The 17155-nt window shown below is 53.1% G+C and overlaps 8 protein-coding genes across 8 annotated transcripts; 1 reads left to right on the forward strand and 7 right to left on the reverse strand.

Moving 5' to 3' along the window:
• Window positions 1-1379: 1379 nt before the first annotated feature.
• COCMIDRAFT_23573 (uncharacterized protein) lies at window positions 1380-3497 on the reverse strand (the record flags this gene model as incomplete). Its single annotated transcript, XM_007686620.1, has 1 exon — window positions 1380-3497. One exon carries the CDS (start codon window positions 3495-3497, stop codon window positions 1380-1382), a length of 2118 nt encoding a protein of 705 aa, XP_007684810.1.
• A 447-nt stretch (window positions 3498-3944) lies between these two features.
• On the reverse strand, window positions 3945-5177 carry COCMIDRAFT_23574 (uncharacterized protein; the record flags this gene model as incomplete). The annotated part of the gene is made up of 3 exons (XM_007686621.1): window positions 3945-4245; window positions 4315-4629; window positions 4762-5177. 3 exons carry the CDS (start codon window positions 5175-5177, stop codon window positions 3945-3947), a joined length of 1032 nt encoding a protein of 343 aa, XP_007684811.1.
• Window positions 5178-5707: 530 nt separating this feature from the next.
• Window positions 5708-7118, reverse strand: COCMIDRAFT_33879 (uncharacterized protein; the record flags this gene model as incomplete). Its single annotated transcript, XM_007686638.1, has 2 exons — window positions 5708-5815; window positions 5895-7118. 2 exons carry the CDS (start codon window positions 7116-7118, stop codon window positions 5708-5710), a joined length of 1332 nt encoding a protein of 443 aa, XP_007684828.1.
• A 753-nt stretch (window positions 7119-7871) lies between these two features.
• Window positions 7872-9565, reverse strand: COCMIDRAFT_86766 (uncharacterized protein; the record flags this gene model as incomplete). The annotated part of the gene is made up of 4 exons (XM_007686662.1): window positions 7872-8492; window positions 8539-9024; window positions 9071-9341; window positions 9390-9565. 4 exons carry the CDS (start codon window positions 9563-9565, stop codon window positions 7872-7874), a joined length of 1554 nt encoding a protein of 517 aa, XP_007684852.1.
• A 208-nt stretch (window positions 9566-9773) lies between these two features.
• On the forward strand, window positions 9774-10799 carry COCMIDRAFT_86670 (uncharacterized protein; the record flags this gene model as incomplete). The annotated part of the gene is made up of 1 exon (XM_007686663.1): window positions 9774-10799. The coding sequence occupies one exon, from the start codon at window positions 9774-9776 to the stop codon at window positions 10797-10799; it is 1026 nt and encodes a 341-aa protein (XP_007684853.1).
• A 379-nt stretch (window positions 10800-11178) lies between these two features.
• On the reverse strand, window positions 11179-12743 carry COCMIDRAFT_33882 (uncharacterized protein; the record flags this gene model as incomplete). The annotated part of the gene is made up of 3 exons (XM_007686639.1): window positions 11179-12419; window positions 12477-12614; window positions 12674-12743. 3 exons carry the CDS (start codon window positions 12741-12743, stop codon window positions 11179-11181), a joined length of 1449 nt encoding a protein of 482 aa, XP_007684829.1.
• A 963-nt stretch (window positions 12744-13706) lies between these two features.
• Window positions 13707-15842, reverse strand: COCMIDRAFT_86841 (uncharacterized protein; the record flags this gene model as incomplete). The annotated part of the gene is made up of 3 exons (XM_007686664.1): window positions 13707-13748; window positions 13801-15640; window positions 15760-15842. The coding sequence occupies 3 exons, from the start codon at window positions 15840-15842 to the stop codon at window positions 13707-13709; spliced, it is 1965 nt and encodes a 654-aa protein (XP_007684854.1).
• A 260-nt stretch (window positions 15843-16102) lies between these two features.
• COCMIDRAFT_86886 (uncharacterized protein) lies at window positions 16103-16873 on the reverse strand (the record flags this gene model as incomplete). Its single annotated transcript, XM_007686665.1, has 1 exon — window positions 16103-16873. The coding sequence occupies one exon, from the start codon at window positions 16871-16873 to the stop codon at window positions 16103-16105; it is 771 nt and encodes a 256-aa protein (XP_007684855.1).
• Between the last annotated feature and the right edge of the window lie 282 nt (window positions 16874-17155).

A 17155-nucleotide genomic window follows, 5' to 3' on the forward strand; every position in this document is an offset into this window, starting at 1 on the left:
CTGCCTCGAGGCCCGCGAGAAGCCTCTTCGAACTTATTGATATCGAGAGTCGAACGCTCATTACGCAAATACGACCATTTAAGCTGACCGATGCAGGATGATACCGACACAAGCAACGCGGACTGTGCGACTTGTGAAAGAGCGGCGATAGTAGTAGCCAAGCTGAAACCAACGGGCCAATCCTTGACCGGCTTATTTCTGTAAAGGATGAGCAGCGTGATGATTGCAGCGAGCGCAGTCGTCCCTAGCAGCCATGTGGCAAGCTCCCACTTCAGGATCGTAATGAAGTCCATAATGGTCTTGATGGGCGAGGCTGGTGCTCATCATCTTCCATAGGAGTGGTAGTTCGTGACGTCGGATCTCCTTGGACTGGCGAGTACCCCATTGCTCAGTAGGCCGAAGATAGCTTGTGAAGACTGATGATCATATATGTAGGAAAAACATAAGACAGGACGAACCGGATAAATGGGCGGGACCTTCAAATATGTACTCAAGTCATTAACACAACCAATCAAAACTGTGGTGGCGGCTGTGGCTACAATCAGGCGTCCTCGCGGCGCAGCCAATGTATGTATATCAGCCGCACTTATGACTTACGTAGTAGCCTGGCGAATCTAACGATTTCATTGCCTCCGTCTGGCTGCACCCGTGGGCTCATCGAGCTGAACATTAGTCTAGGCCAACGAACGAGGCGCTTCGCTTGTTACTTAGCGTACTAGTAGTATGGCAAGCACGTCGCACTGATAGCTGGCAATGCAGGCAACGCGTACTGGTCGAAGAGCAAAAATATATAGCGCTTCTCTGTGAAGCTATACTAGCGGCCTATGGACAATGTCATGTTCGAGCCGCGACAACGCTCCAAAGGCCAAGCTGGAGCGAATACTGACCCGGACAGCGCAGACTGAGAACATAGAAGGGTGCATAGTATACAGAACTAGTTGACACTAGCCAAACACTGCGCACGGCCACCTACGTACTAACTAACGTACCACGTGCGTGTCTCTCTGTGCAGCTGAAATCTTGGTGGGCCGGAATGAACCAAAGAGAGCAACTATTTCGGCACAATGCTGTATTTGATTGGCTGATTCCCGCTGACCGGGTTTTGCGCCACATGAAAAGGTATGTGAGTTAAAGCAGATGCTTGGAAGCAGTCCACAGACGTGGCCGCATATGCTCATAGCACGCTACAGCCACGCATCACGGCTATTTTTCGCTTCCCAACTCAGTGTAGTGTTAAGTTTGTTATAGTCAAAGACATGCATACATTTTACAGATCCTTATTCCCCAATCCTCTTTCCAAATTTCATAGTATTCCTAGGTCTAAAAATTACCTCCTCATCAGCTATGCTACACTCTAGTATTCAAACACGCTCAACAATCTACTTCTTAGCCTTCTTCCCAACACCACCCCCTACATCCCCATCTCCACCATCATCCCCATTCCCACTCGCCTCCTCAATTCCCCTCTTCACCCCCTGCATAACCGGCATCTTCTCCATATCAAAAATCTCATACCTATCCTTCATCCTCCACGCAATAATCCCCGGTAGCAGATTTTCATACCAATCCTTCCTATTAAACACTTCTGGATCATGGATCCAAATCTCCTTCAACCGCTCAGCCGACTCGTTTTCAAATTCTACGCCTGACAGCATTTGCAGAATTGCGCGTACGGATATACCGTCTTCGGTGGCTTTGCTACCGAGTTGGCAGGCGTTGATGCGTTCGATGTTTGCGCGGCGCCATAGAAGGAGGGTTTCTGAGGGGACTTCGGATGTGGAGGCGAAGTCGAGGGGTGCGGTGGTTATGCCCTCTGGGTATTGGAGTACTGATATGCGTGTAGGGTGGGCAGGGGCGGGATTCGGGGTGGTTCTAGGAGCGGTTCTAGGAGAGGTTCTGGGAGCGGGTCTGCAAGTGCGTCTGGGAGCGGGTCCGGGGGAAGGTTCAGGGGCGGCTCTAGTGGAGTTGTTGAATTCGATTAGTTTTGCGGCTTCTTTCTGGATTTCGAAGGCGCGGAGGTAGGCGCCGTCTTTTGTTGGTATGCCAATGTAGTTCTCGAGTTGAGAGCGGATTTCGTCACGGAGATGCTTTTTGGATACTGGGTCCACGTCGGGGTTTTCGGGGTCGAAGAAATCGTCATCAATGTCTTCTTCGTCTGTTTCGATGAGGTCGAGGACGCGTGCTTCTTCTTCTGCTTCATTGTCACCGATGCCTCCTCCCTCGTTCCTGCCTCCTCTGTCGCTGTCATTTCTATCATCACCTTCACTAGAATTCCTTCCCCCTCCATTTCCTCCTCGTCCACCATCACTACCAGTAGAGCCCCCTCCTCCACTTCCACCATTACCGCCACTACCACTACCGCTCCTCCGCCCCCGTCCCCTCCTCCTCTTCCCACCCCCAAACTTATAATCATCAAAATCAACCTTATCCCTCTTCCCCTCCCACTCCCTCCACCTCGCGGCCACCAGCGTCCCAAGAACCTTGGGCTTCAAAATCCCATACACCTCCTTCGACATCTTCAACGGCATCTCCTCCTCCTTCCTTAACTTCTCACTCTTCTTCTGAATAATCTCCTGCATACCCACCCTTGTCTTCAACGAATCAAACGCCATACCCTCGCAATTCCTCTTCCAACTCTCCACTTTGAAAACAGTATCGAAATCCGCAAGGCGTCCCTCGTTACTCAGTACGTACTCCATAAACGCAATGAGATACGGTCCGCAACTTGCGCCTCCATCGCCCTTGAACGCATTATGCTCTGATTGATTAGGAACGTATTTGATGGTCTTGGTATGGAAGGCGCCATGCTCGAGTCCCAAGACGCGCTCGACACCGCGGACCATGGTTGCAGCCATGGCACCGGGTACAAGCATGTGGTTGATTTTCATTCTACCGGGTTTGTTCTTGCTGGGCGCAAGAGTGAGATTGCCCTCTACCCAGCGCGCAGTCTTCTTGCGCTTGTCGATGATGAGGAGACCGCAGTGGCCGCCACTTGCCATCATATCCTTGGATGCTGCATCATTGCCTCTGCTTCCGTTCTTGTCCTGCGCCTGGCCCATCGCTCTGGATAGATCCAGAAACTCTTCTTTCTGCAATGTCTGTTCGCTGACGGATATAATGATCCACCTGTGCATTCTGTCCCGCACGGGTTTCAGTGGGTCCTCGTCATTGTCCTCGTCATCGTCCTCGTCGAACACGTACTCGGCGTCTTGACCGCCGATGTCGTATAGCAAACCGCCATGGGACATTGGTAAGACGTAAACATCGTTGCGGTAGTATTTGAGGGTTAGTAAGGCGAGGACGGTGTCGATGCTGCTGGATTCGAGCCAGCGGGCGGGATCGTCAGGGTTGGTAGTGGTGATGTTGAGGTACTCGTGGACTGCGATTTGGCGGTCGAAGTTGTTGTAGTTGAATTCTAGGAGGGGTTCTTTGAGCCAGTCGCGTATATGGTTGATGTCTGTTAGTGTGGTAGAAGTGTCTTGAGTAACTTCGGACATTTTTGCTGGATATTAGAGAGGAGTTTACTTGGAGTCAAATGGGATTTGGGAATTGCCAGAGAAGACAGTAATCAGTATAAGGTAGGAAAAAGGTGGCGGCTTACTCGAGAACAATACACCAAAGAAACGAATAAAGCAACTTTTGTTCCTTTGTTGGAGACCGAGATGCACTTTCATGTTGGACTTGTTACGTTGGAGTTCTTTGTTAATGGCTTCGACACTGTAACTTGATCAGAAAAAGTGGCACGACTAGATTTGAGGGTTGAGCGTCTTGTCCAGTCTCGTTGACACCAAACTAGGTGATGTGACAAGTGACGCTCTTGACTATAACCCAACAATCCAATAAATCACAATCACAATCAAAATATAACCCCGTCTCCACGCCTCGACCCATCGTGACCAGCCCTTTTTTCCTTCAGTCCACATCCATCGCCCCGTCCCCTCTTCCTATGTTACCACATTCTGAGGATCAGTAAACGGATTCACAGTCTCCTCTTTCCGCTCTGCCAGCATACGACCCCTTACATCCGCCGCACTCTGTTGACGAGGAAGCCGGGAGCTAATCGAGAAAGCAGCAGGAACCGGTACACTAGGAGGAATCGACGCAGAATTCTGTCCAGCAGCAACAGCATTTCCACTAGCAGCAGGTCTCCTCGAAGGACCAAGATCCTGCAGACCAATCGGGCGCTCTCGATCAATTTGATTCATGCGTGCAGCAAAAAGCGCCATGAAGAAATACCCAATCATGCTATCAGATTCGTCAGCCTCAATCTCACTCGTTATCCTTCTAGTAAAGCAAAAAAGGATCAAAACTTACGTGGAAATCCCCATAACCCCAACCACCGCCCCACTCACCACAATACTCCTCGCCCACCACCCCCAAGCCTCCAACGCACGCATAAAGCCATCATCCTTCCAGCAAGTCTTGTAACCCGGATTCACCTCACCGCCAGGAAATATATCCTGAAACCACATGCCAACCACATCAGCCAGAAAAAACCCTCCCAGAAACACCGCAAGCACCATGGCGCACCGATTCGTCACATGCCCAAAGCGAACATGAGCCCGAAGATAAAAAGCCAGGAAAAGAATCAGGAAAACCGGATTAGCTATGAGCGTCAAGATAATAATACTATTATTCTCTCATCAGCCTGCATTTCTTTCTTCCCCCCCCCCCCCCCTCTCCTCCACTCGTAAAAAAAAAAGATTAAAAGGGGGAAAAGAAAAGAGAGGGGAGGGGGAAAGAAAGATAAAAAAAACTCACAGCTTGCCTCCTCGCCCTCCCGGCCTCCCCAAACTCAACCACATCTTCCCACGCACCCCCTCCCTCCCCTCCAACCGATCCAAATTCACAAATGTAACTGGTAACCGTCGAGTCCGCACTACCATTGTGAAACCATCGAGTGCACCACCACTACCACCAAGCCCTTGCAGCACCCGCCCAGGTTGCGGTCCAGGCACCGTGTCGTCGACCTCCCAGCACTCGACTGCATGACGCATGGAAAGTAACTTGTGGGCGAGGGCGGCGCAGAGACCGAGTTGGATGATGGCGAAGAAGATGCCGAGGGAGAGGAGTTTGATGGTTGTGCGGCGGGTGGGACCGGGCCAGGAGGGCGAGTTGGCCGTGGTGAAGAAGCGGGTGCATGTGCGGAGGGTTTGGATGGGGGATCTGCGGGCCATGTTTGATAGTAGGTGATGGTGTGTGTGTTTTTCTCTCTCTCTCTCTCTCTCTTAGAGTAAAGGTGGTCAAGTGAGGGAATGGAAGGTGGTGGAAGAGGGATTTTAGGGAGGGGGGAGTGGACAAGTTACCTTTACGTTTCTTCGCTTTTGATATGGTGGTAGCGATGGGATGGGTACCGTGGGCGTTGTGTCGTCGACTTTGTGGGTGTTGGGGCAAAGGGTCTGGCAAAGTCAAACATCTGATTCGACTATCCTCAATGTTGGTCGACACAACCAGAGAAAAGAGGGCCAACAAAGTTGAATGACAACAACATGACACATGATTGAATTAGCAAAAGAGGAACATATAATCAAGGAGGGGGGGTGAGGGGGAGGTATCAACTTGAATTTCAACTACATAAAAACATTGGGGTCGGGTGTGGGTGTGGGTGTGTGGGGGTGTTGCATGTTTAGACACTAAAGGGTGGAGAACAAAGAGGCTCATAACATTGAAAACGAGATTTGATCGTAACCAAGAAGGCATGCCATTTTCACATGCGGCTGCGATAGGGTCGAGGAACAGGTGGCTGGAACAGCCTATCCGGCAAGCGGTTCCCATACTGATCGAAGCGGTAATCCTCCTTTTGTTCAATCCACATCTGCCGCATGTCAGCCTCGAGCTGACATTTACAGCTTGCTACCGTAGCGGGGAGGGTAGCCAGCCTTGTAACCACTCACCTCGCGTTCGGCGTACTTCCTCTCCAACGGCACTGGTTGCGGATTTAGTATTTCTTCGTCGCCAAAGCCTGGATCTCCTTTGAACCTACGGGCGTAGTGGGCTGCGCCAATAGGCTGAGGGGCACCGTATTCGGCATACTGTGCTCCATAAGGGCCGTACTGACCTGGGCGTTGGTTGCGGGCGCTGCTTTGGTGCCAAGTTTCGCGCTCGGGAAGACGCTCCTCAAAGGCCTCGGCGGGACGGCCGAGGGGCTCTGGGTACAGGCGGTTCTGCTGGTACGTCTCGCGAGTCTCAATTGGATACTGGGAGCGGTAGTGGTCCTGCTGCTCGAAGCGCTCGTCATAGTGGGACTCGTAGCGGGGCTCGCGACCGTGGTGTTCCCAGTGGGCATCGTGGTGGTGGTGAGGAGGTGGAGGAGGTGGAGGAGGACGGCCGCGGTCATCGTAGTGGTGGGGACCACGCTCGCGTTCATCGACATAGACCTCGCGGTGTTCCTGGTAGTGGGCGGGCGGCTGGTGGTCGCGCTCAACCCAAACATCGCGGTGTTCCTCAACGCGCCTGGGAGCACCAGCATTCTGCTCAATGTAGATGTCCCGGTCAATATGCGTCGTGTGGGTAGTGTGGTGGGCATGAGCAGGGGCGGGAGCATGAGCGGGAGCAGGAGGTGGAGGAGGAGGAGCCTCTTGATGAATCTCAATGTCGATGTGCGTCTCTTCCTTCTTTTCCTTGTCCTTCTTCTCCTTCTTGGGCTTGTGGGGCTCCTCAATGGGTTCGAGAGTGGTCAAGTAGCCGAGAACCTCGCGCAGACTGTTGTGAGCGATTGCGAGTTCCTTTTCTCTGTTCTCGAGCTTTTCCTTCTCGCTGAGCAGCCAGTAGACACGGTGCCTCATGCCGACGCGGCGGCCATCCTCAATGTCGCCAGCGACGCGTTCAGTATGGGGCGCAATGTTCTCGAGGGCGCCGCGCACATCGCGCATGCAGCCGTAGACCCATTTGGACTTTTCGTGGTTGGCCTCGAGGATGTCGTGGATTTCGCGGACCGAGAGCAGACGGCGCACCTCTTCGAGATCAGAGCGAACGCGACCGATGATGCGCACATAGACGGCGTTGGATGGACCGACATCACGCACACGCTTGGCCTTTGTGAGGAACTCGGCGAGCTTGTAGGCGCCTCCGAGAGCGGTGGCAGCCGCGCCGAGGGTGACGAGCTCTCCTTTGACCATGGTGAACAGCAGGACGGGGCGAGGAAGCTACCGGGTAGGTGTGGTGGTGGATCAATGGAGTGAAGGAGTGCCTGCGTCTCTGCGGGTACCTAGCGCCAGCATGCCGCGCAGGTTCAAGCGGCAGCAAGAAGTGGGGATGGGCGCTTTGGTGCGGTGTGTGCGGTGTGTGTGGTTGTGATGGTGGAAGTTGGGGGAGTGCCAGTTCAGCTCAGCTCAGGGCAGGGCAGACCAGCTCTGACCTCTGACAGGGGCCGCGTGCTGGAGCTTTGGGGGGCTGGGGTTCTAGTCTGTTTAGGGCCGTAGCCGCCTGCACCTCATCACCCAGAGCGACCAGCCCGAGGTCTAACCACCAGCCTTGTGCTTGTGCTTGCACCTGCTGCCCACCCCCCACCGAACCGCTCGCCAGACATCTAACGCCCCCAGCGGTGCCACTGCCATTGACTCCAGCCAGCTCGCGCTCCGGGCTGCATACGCTCGGTAATTGACGCCTTCAAGCCGGTCATTTGTCTTGTGGCGGCTGTCGTGGTCGTAGCCGAGGGCGTGGTTGTTGCGGCCGTTGTTATACGAGCGTCGGGTCGTGTTGTTGTTGTTGTTGTTATTATTATTGTTGACGCATCCTCCACCCACCTCCTCGTCCTGGCTGGCTGATACACACGCTTGGATCATCCCCGTTGTGCTGTGCCTGTCCTGTCAGCTCCACCCTGTCTGTCAATGACAACACAACACTACCCAACGCCAAAACCTTGATTTCTGCTATCTGCCGTACTTTGCAACAAATGCCCGCACCTTGGCATCGCTCAGGCTTAGCTCGTTGCCCTCTGCCTCGAGCAGCTCCCGGTCCTTGTCCTCGAGCTCCGCCTCCATCTTCTTCACCTGGGCATCCATCTTGCCATTAGTCAGCCTGATCGTCCCGAACGGCGCGTGCTTGTACAGAGCGGCCATGATGACATCCGTGTCCCCGTCGGCTTTGCTCGACCGCTCCGCCAGCTTCTCGTGCGTGCCGGCTGCCGACGACTCATAGTGTTCCTGCAGCTTCTTACAGCGCTCCACCTGCGCCTGCATCAGCGAGTCCTGCAGGCTCTCAATCTTGTCGTGGTTGAACGAGATGCCGGCCTGTCGAAGCGCATCTTGCAGCGCTACCGGCAGATCGAGTGCGTTGTTGGGCCTGAGCTTGGCCACGGGCGTGAAGGCTGCCACGGACGACTTTGCTCGTTTGTGTGCAGGTGTCGGTGCAGCTGCCACATCCATGTCGGGCATGCGCTTTGCTGCCGCCGCCTGAATATGTGCCAGTGCCTGCTGGAATGCGTCGTCTTCTTTGGTCTTTGCAGCAACCGTATCCAGCCGCCTGCCCATGTATTCAAGCGTCGACAAGACCTGCCAACGTTAGTGACTCCCGCCCACTGCCCAAAATGGCACTTACGTAGTTGAGCCATGCGGTTCGCGCCTGCCTCATATCCCTGTCCTTGCGTTCCTTGACATCCGCCATTGGCTTGCGAATCTCGTGCTCAACAACCATTGTCGCGACAGAAGCAATTTCCGAGTGCAGTTCCTCTAGTTCTGCTTGCAACGCCGCTTTTCTTTCCTTGAGCTCGCCCTCTGCTTCATCAAAAGTTCCCTTTTGCCCACCTCCAGCCGCGTGCGTCAGGTACATGGTGTCCACGCGCGCCTTGATTTCAGCAGTGCGAAAGGAAATAATGGCCTTGCACCACTGCTCAATCGACCTTTCATCATCGCTGACCTCTGGCTCCGTCATAATCTGGGCCACCAATCCAGGCAGCTTGCTCAGAATTTGGTCGTCGGATGCAAAGCGTTCCGAGAGGTAGCTCTTTAGCGTAGACTTGTCGGCCTCGCTCTCTCGCTGTGCATCCGCCAACTGCTCAGTAACTGACGTAGCAATATCATCAACCTACATGGATCAGTACTGGGTCATCTCTCCTCAACTGGCAGCTTACAGAAACATCCAGCCTTGCCTTCTCTTGACCCTCTTTCCTCTTTCTCTCGTTTCGTGCATGTTCAACATCCAGATTAGGCCTGTCAAGCGCCTTCAGCTTCATCAACGCATCCTTTTGCGCTTCGAGCACCTTGCACTGTGCCTCAATTGCACTAGTCGAGCTCTGCAGAGATTCAATAGCTGAGGCGATTTCGTGGTCCAGGATGGGTCTCGAGGGTCCACCCTCGCCCTCATACTGATGCAACAGTCCCTTCTTCTTCAATGTTTGGTACCTGAACATCAAGTCAGTAAATGCCGCGTACATATACTGTAACACGTACAGCTCCAACTCCTCCCTAGTCAGTAAAGTGTCTTGATGTAGGTATTCCTCGATCCATGCTGCGGCTTTGTGATTTGTATCCGCATCTTCGAAGCTCAGGAGGATTTTGTCCAAATCAACTTTTAGACCTCTTTCCTCTACTACGTTTAGCAGGTGGTGAGCAGCTTGCTCCTCCATGGCTCTATGTTGTGTAGTGCTGGTCGTTGTGTGACAAGATGCGAAAGCAGTTAGGCCGGCTACGTTGGATACGGCCGACGGAAGTGACCAACCGCGCAGTCGCGTTTTCGAGATTTCGACGCGCTCAATGACCGCATTCTAAGTGTACAAAGAGAAACACTTCCAAACAACTCATACCAAACCCACCTTTACTCCACTTCTAGTCATAATGACTGCCACAACCATTGACCCCGAAACAAGACCCCAAACCCAAAAAGACACCGAAACTCAAAACCCCCCTCCACCACCCAGCAACCCCGCCCACGAAGAGCACCAATACCTCTCCCTCATCCGCGACATTCTCCAAAATGGCGAGCATCGTCCCGACCGCACCGGTACCGGCACCTACGCCATCCCCTTCCCCGCCCAAATGAAATTCGCCCTCTCACGCCCCTCCGCCGACCCCACCCAACCACCCACCCTCATCCTGCCCCTCCTCACCACCAAGCGCGTCTTCCTCCGCGCTGTCATCGGCGAACTCCTATGGTTCATAGCCGGCAGCACACACAGCAAGCCCCTATCGGACGCGGGCATCAAGATCTGGGACGGCAACGGCAGCCGCGCCTACCTCGACAGCGTCGGGCTCTCACACTACGAAGAAGGCGAGCTCGGCCCCGTCTACGGCTTCCAATGGCGGCATTTTGGCGCAGACTACAAAGGCCACGCTCACGACTACACGGGCGAAGGTGTCGATCAGTTGGCGGAGATTATCGATAAACTGAAGAACAAACCGTATGACCGCCGGATCATCCTGTCCGCTTGGAATCCGGCGGATATCAAGAAAATGGCCCTACCGCCTTGCCACATGTTTGCGCAGTTTTACGTTAGTTTTCCGGGGCACAAGCAGGGAGAGGAGCGGCCCCGGGGCGTACTGCATTCGCTGCTGTACCAGCGCTCGTGCGACATGGGGCTCGGTGTCCCGTTCAATATCGCATCCTATGCGTTGCTGACGCATATGCTGGCGCATGTGTGCGATTTGACGCCTGGTACGTTTACGCATACAATGGGCGATGCGCATGTCTATCTCGATCATGTGGAGGCGCTCAAGGTGCAAATTGAGCGCGAGCCGAGAGACTTTCCGGAGTTGAGGATTAAGAAGGAAGTGGGCGGGAGTATAGATGGGTGGGTGGAGAGTGAGTTTGAGGTTGTGGGGTATAAACCGCATGCCAGTCTTGCTATGAAGATGAGTGTTTAGATGGCGTGAAGTAAAGTACTGTTTGTTATACATAGATGGGTATATAGACATGAATTATGCAATTGACGTTAATTTTCCCTTTCTCCCTTTCTCCTCTTTTCTCCTCTCGTCAAACAAGTATATCCCCCCTCTTTCATTCTTACAAAGATGCATACATATATATGTATAAAAAAAAGACAAATGGCCAAACGCTTTATAAATACCAACAACGAAATCATCAAGGTATCATATCCCACACATGCACACACGCACATGCCTCCATCTCTCCCTCCCCACACACCCCGAAAACTTCCTTTACAACCTTCTTTCCCCTTCCCTTCCTCCCTCCAAAATAAATAAATAAATACCATTATGCAAATCGAAAACTACCAAATTTTACCTACGGCAACTCCTGCGGCTCCCCCCCATTATGCGCATACTTGATACTCCCTGGCAACTCATTCGTCTGTCCGGGGGTATACATCTCCGCCCTACCCGCATGACCCTCATGCGGATAATAACCCGGCTCATCATGCACAGGTACACTCCCATATCCCGCAGTCTGCGCATCTTTCTCCACCGCGCCTTGCTTGGCGGCTTTGCGGCGGCGCCACCAGAAGACTGCGAAGATAATGGCGGCGAGGGCGGCGATGCCGCCGACGACGGGGCCGGCGATCCAGGCTTTGCTTCCTCCTTCGCTGTCATTGGAGGATGAGGATGAGGAGGAAGACGGGGCGTTGGAGGAGGAGGAGTTGGAGGGCGAGGAAGAAGGGATGTCGGCGTTGGAGAGGACGGCGTAGGTGGAAGTTGACAAGTCGGAGATTATGCTCGAGGTGTTTTGCAGGTAGCAGTTGTTGTAGCCGCTATCGAGTGTTGAGGAGAACAAGACGGCTTTGCAGCCTTGGTCGCTTGCGGCGCACGCATCTATGCAAGCCGTCATGTTGTGCGTGTGGAGATTCGTGATGTTGCGTCCTGGGTTCGTCTTTCCGCAATGGATATCAAAACGCGGTTTGTCACCCCCACTGGCTTGGTATGTGTTTTGCTCCGGGCATTTGGTATCTGGGATGTCGAATTCGACGATTTCGGCAGCGTGGATGACGCCTTGTTTTGCGGTAGGACTGATGAATTTGGGCGAATTGCCGTATTTGGGCTTGCAGTTTGCGTAGCCCGCGGTCAGATCTGGGTTCCAGGATACGGCGCGGCAGAGGGGGTGTAGTCCCGTGCAGATCTTGAGGCATTCTTCGAGGGTTTCGGTGTGGTAGAAGGCGCGGTAGTCTGGGTCGAAACAGTCGTATTCTTCGAAACAGCGTGGTGGCTCGTCGATTACTTTGCCGCAGTGTGTTGTGTATGTTATGCCCTCGACGCCTGGGAGAGGCTTGTCCGATAAGTCTGCATTCGGACACTTGGTGTCGTAACCTTTCATCTGATTTCTGTCGATGAGGAGGCCGGTTATTGCTTCTGGTGCGGGTACAAGGGCTTCAGTGGAGACATTGCTCGTCTTCAACCAGCAATGGTTGCCGGGTACAGTCCAGGTCATACCGTAACACGCATCGCCTGAGAAGCGCGAGCAGTGTTCCATACATTCATCCCAAGTCGCAGTGTAAAACCAGACTCCCGCCCCGGTTGTTTCTCGAACTGCATCTACTTTCTGTCAGCCAAAAGGCCCTGTCGAAAGACATGGTACATTTTGGTGCTCACCGCTTAAAGGCGCATTCTGCTGGCAGTATAGCTTGAATGCGAGTCCATTCTTCGTTGTGTAGTTTTCTGTGCAGTTCTCAACAGTGTCTTGCCGTATTGCGAGGTCGCGAGTGAGAACGGCATCCGCCTCTGTGGAAGCTGGCAGCGCGTCAGTATACGAAATAATTGCCAAAATATCCAAGAACAACTCCACATACGTGTAGGAGTCGCAATGATGGCGCTTGCACATGCGAGCGCTAGTAAGCTCTGTCTCGCCAAATTCAACATGCCGTGAAGATCTGACTTCTTGTAGCGTCCTCGACGACGACAACGAGGTACCGAGAGGTTGAGATAGCGAAATCCCAAACCAGGCGCAATCGCGAACTTGGAGACAGTTTAGGAGATAGTTTCACAGGCACTGCACTAGGAGGAGGGCAGTGCTGCCTCGTCCAAGCAGCACGATGACAGCCAGGCCCGTCAGGCGTCCATTGGTGGGTACAACGCCCATAATGGCCCCCAAACCAGAGCCGCCGCCGTCCCGACACTGCCCCCAAATTTACATTGCAAATATACGCCCTTACTCATGCGCAGCCGTCTCAGCCAATACATCGTGCAGGGTGGTTGGGTCTTCCGATCTGGCGCTGTTGAGTTCGCAACCTGCATCGCCCTATTGCATTCTCGTCGTCCCTGAGCTTGTACATGTTGGCTACGGCTTGTTCCGACATGCTGTCATTCGTTTGCCTTCTCTAGTTTTTCCATGGCTCTGTCTGCTTTTTCTCAAGTTTTGCACAGTCAGACGCGAAAATGACCAGGGGTTTGCGGTGTGCATATCCTGTCCGTTCTAGGGAGATTGGTGTGGTGCTGCCAAGACACGCTGGCAGGCGGAGCAGTCCTATCCTTGTCGTCAACCTCAACTGCGACTCAGAATAGAGCTACACCATAGCCGTGATCCCATCACTCTCCCCGTCGCCTTATTCCCATGCTAAGCACATTGGAAAGCTATGCGATGAAGCTTCAACTACAGAAACAATTGAATCACGTGCATGCGGGCAACTACGACACCTTTTAGGCGCTCTCACCATAGCTGATGTACATACACAAATACTACTGTAAATTTGACAACAAAGGGTTGGATTACCACGCTGCTTTTGCAGACAACGACTTGGTATCTAATGCATCCTGAACGCCCGCCATTATTTTTTCCCAGCCTGCAAACCAATAATGCAACAACGCTGAAAATTGCAAGTCTGCTTATCGGTGGCTGGTCTTTCCAATACCACGCTTGCCGGCAGTCTAGACTGTTGTTAGTAGATGCTTTCGTACTCCCAGATAAATCACAACTTACCAAGTGCTTGATCAGAGAACCAGTCTGGTGCCTGTCGGCCTCACCCTGTCTGGCCATCCTGTTCATCTTCTTCTGCGACAACTTGGCCAGCTTCTCCGCCTTTGAAGCAGCCTCGACATCCGTAACACCGTCGTTCCTCCTGTTGGTACTCTGGCTGCGACCACGGCTCTTCGCACGCTCAAACGCAGACTTGGGTGTATCGATGTCCATGGCATCGCCGGGAGCCTCTGATCGTGAACGAGCCAAGCTGCGTCCTCGTGCTTCTGCTTGAGCTGTTGCACGCTCGACAACCTTTGTAGTATCGTATCCAAGACTCTCGAGGTGCGATTCCATTTGCGACATTTGCTTCGCCTTCTTTGTCCTGGGAATTATAGCCCTGTTCTTCAGACTCTTGCGCATCTTGGCTTCGTTCCTGATGAGTTGCCTCTTCTCGCGGATCAGCTCTGCCTTGTACCTGAAGTCTGCCTCCTCTGCGTCTTCAAGATCATCGTCCGAGTCGTAGAAACCCTCCTCCTCCAACTTTTCTTCTTCAGCCTCAAGCGCGGCAAGCTTAGCCTCAATGTCAGGGTCAATGAAGTCGTAGACGTTCTGGCCCTTGAACACCTCTGGAATACGGTCGTGTTTCCATTCATCATTTTCGAGAAGATAGTTCTTGCGAAGATCAATGTTGTAAACACCAGCTCCGCCGTTCTCCTCTTCCAGATCACGCTCGAGGATTGGCCTATCAGGGTCATCCTTGTCGTACTTCTTCTTGTTCAGTGCTGCTTCTGGGATAAAGGTCTCACGGGTCACACCACCCAGTGGCTGGGCAACGTGGATTCGGCGCAACAGCTCACCAAGACGACCAGAAGGCTCACCAGCGCTGTTAGTTCCAGCCTTGAGCTTCTCTGCGTTGCGAGCAGCAATCAAACGATCGCAGACTGCGTTTCGCACAGCCATGACACCCTCTGTAGTACTGCAAGAAAGCTCCAGCATCTCTACCTCGCCAGACTTGAGCATGCCCTGTAGTTGAGCCTGTGTTTCGGCATCAAGTTGATCGGGACGCATGAGATCGATCTTGTTGATGACAATGGAGATGAGCTTGTTCGCGAACAGAGGCTTGATGTTGTTGAAGAGGGCGATTTGCGAAGCAACCGAGTAACCACACTGCTCACTGAGATCCATAAAGTAGAGAATGTGGGCGCGGAGATGGGCAATGGCGCAAATAGACTGATGTTCGATAGTGTTCATCTCCTCAAGCGCATGATCCAGAATACCAGGAGTGTCAACCGCCTGGAAGCGAAGCATCTTGTAATCGAAATGACCGACATACAAGCTCTTGGTGGTAAAAGCGTATGGCTGGACCTCGACATCGGCCCTAGAAATGGACTTCAAGAAGGACGACTTGCCGACGTTGGGGAATCCAGAAATGACGAGTGTGCGGGTGTTGGGGTCGATCGAGGGAAGACGACCCAAATGCTGCCTAACCTGCTCGAGATAGACGAGAGGGTCCTTCAATCGCTTGCAGATTGTGGCCATACGACCAAGCGCAGCCCGCTTGAGCTGCTTGCACTGGAAAAGAGACTGGCCATATTTGAGAAGACGCACATAATCACGCGCAACCGTCTCAATCAGCGACTTTGCGGTCGAGAGCTGACCAAGAGCAATGCGGAAGTGATCCGCATCGTAGAGGGTGTTCAAGAGGTCGCGGTGGAACGGGTGGATGTCCTGCAGGCGCGGGAATGCGTCGATGGTGGTGGTGAGGCGCTCGACGAATGTCTCGGATGTGAATTTAACCTTTCGCGTGTAGAAGGCTCGAATTCTGCTAATCTTGAAACCTGCACGGATCTGGGTAGGCAGTCTAAAGAGTTTTTCGTCAGCTGTATGCTCTTTGGGGTAGTATGTAGCTGGCGCCTTGAAGGCGCAAATCTCGGTGCACGGGTGTGGTTTGCACAGATGCAGATTAGATGGGTAGCCTACCTCCTCTGGGTCCTGGACAGCACAATGTCCAGGAACTCCTGGCTCGTAGGCACGGCGGGGATGTCCTTCCACTGGGTCTTCATTTTGTCGACTGCGGGTTTGTTGGGGTTGTGGACGCGGTCTGCGCTTCGAGAGGGAAGGGCTGGCAAAAAGTTCGAGGCGCTACCTATCGATACCAAAAAATATTCCCCACCGCCAAGCGGCAGTTCGCCTCATGTGCGCTAGTGCCGCATTCAGACGCCCATCAACCATTGCGGCCCTGGGGACCCTGATTATCATGTTGGACATGCAGCCATTATGTGTAATCATATGCATATTTCAATTCATTTTATTTTCTCCTTGGTCAGTCCAAGACCTGGAAGTGAGCATCTACAGGATTCTTCCCATTGATGGTCAGAACATCTTGAGGACATGCACTCATCACCACAACTACATCCCGCAGTGCCTCCAAAACCACATAGTCGCCTGGCTTTGTCTTTGGCTCTTCGAAGCTCACACCCCGCTTCGCACCCTCGCCCTCTTGTGTGATGGGAATGTTCATGAACAGGTTGAAAGGATCGGGCACTCTGCCTCCCAACTTCCCTTGCACCATCTCCAGAGCCTCTTTCTCTTCAGCCAACAGCGATGAGGAGGTAGCAAGAGAGTGCAAGGCGTCCCAGAAGTTGTCTGTACAGCTTTCGTGGTACCCATTGACACCCAGCTCACTGTACCGCCACCTGTCGCATGCCGCAATCAAAGTATCATGCACACCAGGGCTTGTGTCCTCGACCAGTTTTACCATTGGTGCCCTTTTCTGACTGACCATCACATCGCCCACTTCAGGCGTAACTTTTAGCAATGTTGCGCGACAGTGACACATGGACATGTATTCTGGCGTACTGGCAGCGGCATTGGCCACAGACGAGTATTTGGAAGGCGAGTCGGTGGTTGCGTTTGGGTAGAGTGCTGCTTCGACCTTGGAAGACGCTGTCGTGAGGGCTGAAGAGGGGAGCGCGAGTGCCCAGGTGTCGACTACTTGGTTTCCGTGGGTATTTGTTATCTTGATCTTCTGGCCGGCTTTGACTACCGTTGCTGCTCCACGGCGGGCGGGAACGGTTTGGATGGGAGAAGACATAACGGATACTTTACTTGTAGTTTCCGAACTCGATTGATCTTGAACGAGGACTTTAGGAAGTTAGATAGGAGTAGGGGACCGCAGCATGCCAATGCCTGACATATATGTTCACGTCTACCCCACTTGTGTTGCCATATCATATGCCGTGGGACGGGAAGATAGGAAGATAGGTTGCGGGGCTGCAATTCTCCACTGAACATATCAGTTCAAGATAGGCGGATTTGTCACAACCTCAAACAAGATTGACTATTCTGCGTATTGATACCATTTCGCGGGAAGCGC

The sequence above is a fragment of the Bipolaris oryzae genome (genome assembly GCF_000523455.1).
Source record: "Bipolaris oryzae ATCC 44560 unplaced genomic scaffold scaffold_21, whole genome shotgun sequence".
In the NCBI taxonomy this organism is placed as follows: domain Eukaryota; kingdom Fungi; phylum Ascomycota; class Dothideomycetes; order Pleosporales; family Pleosporaceae; genus Bipolaris; species Bipolaris oryzae.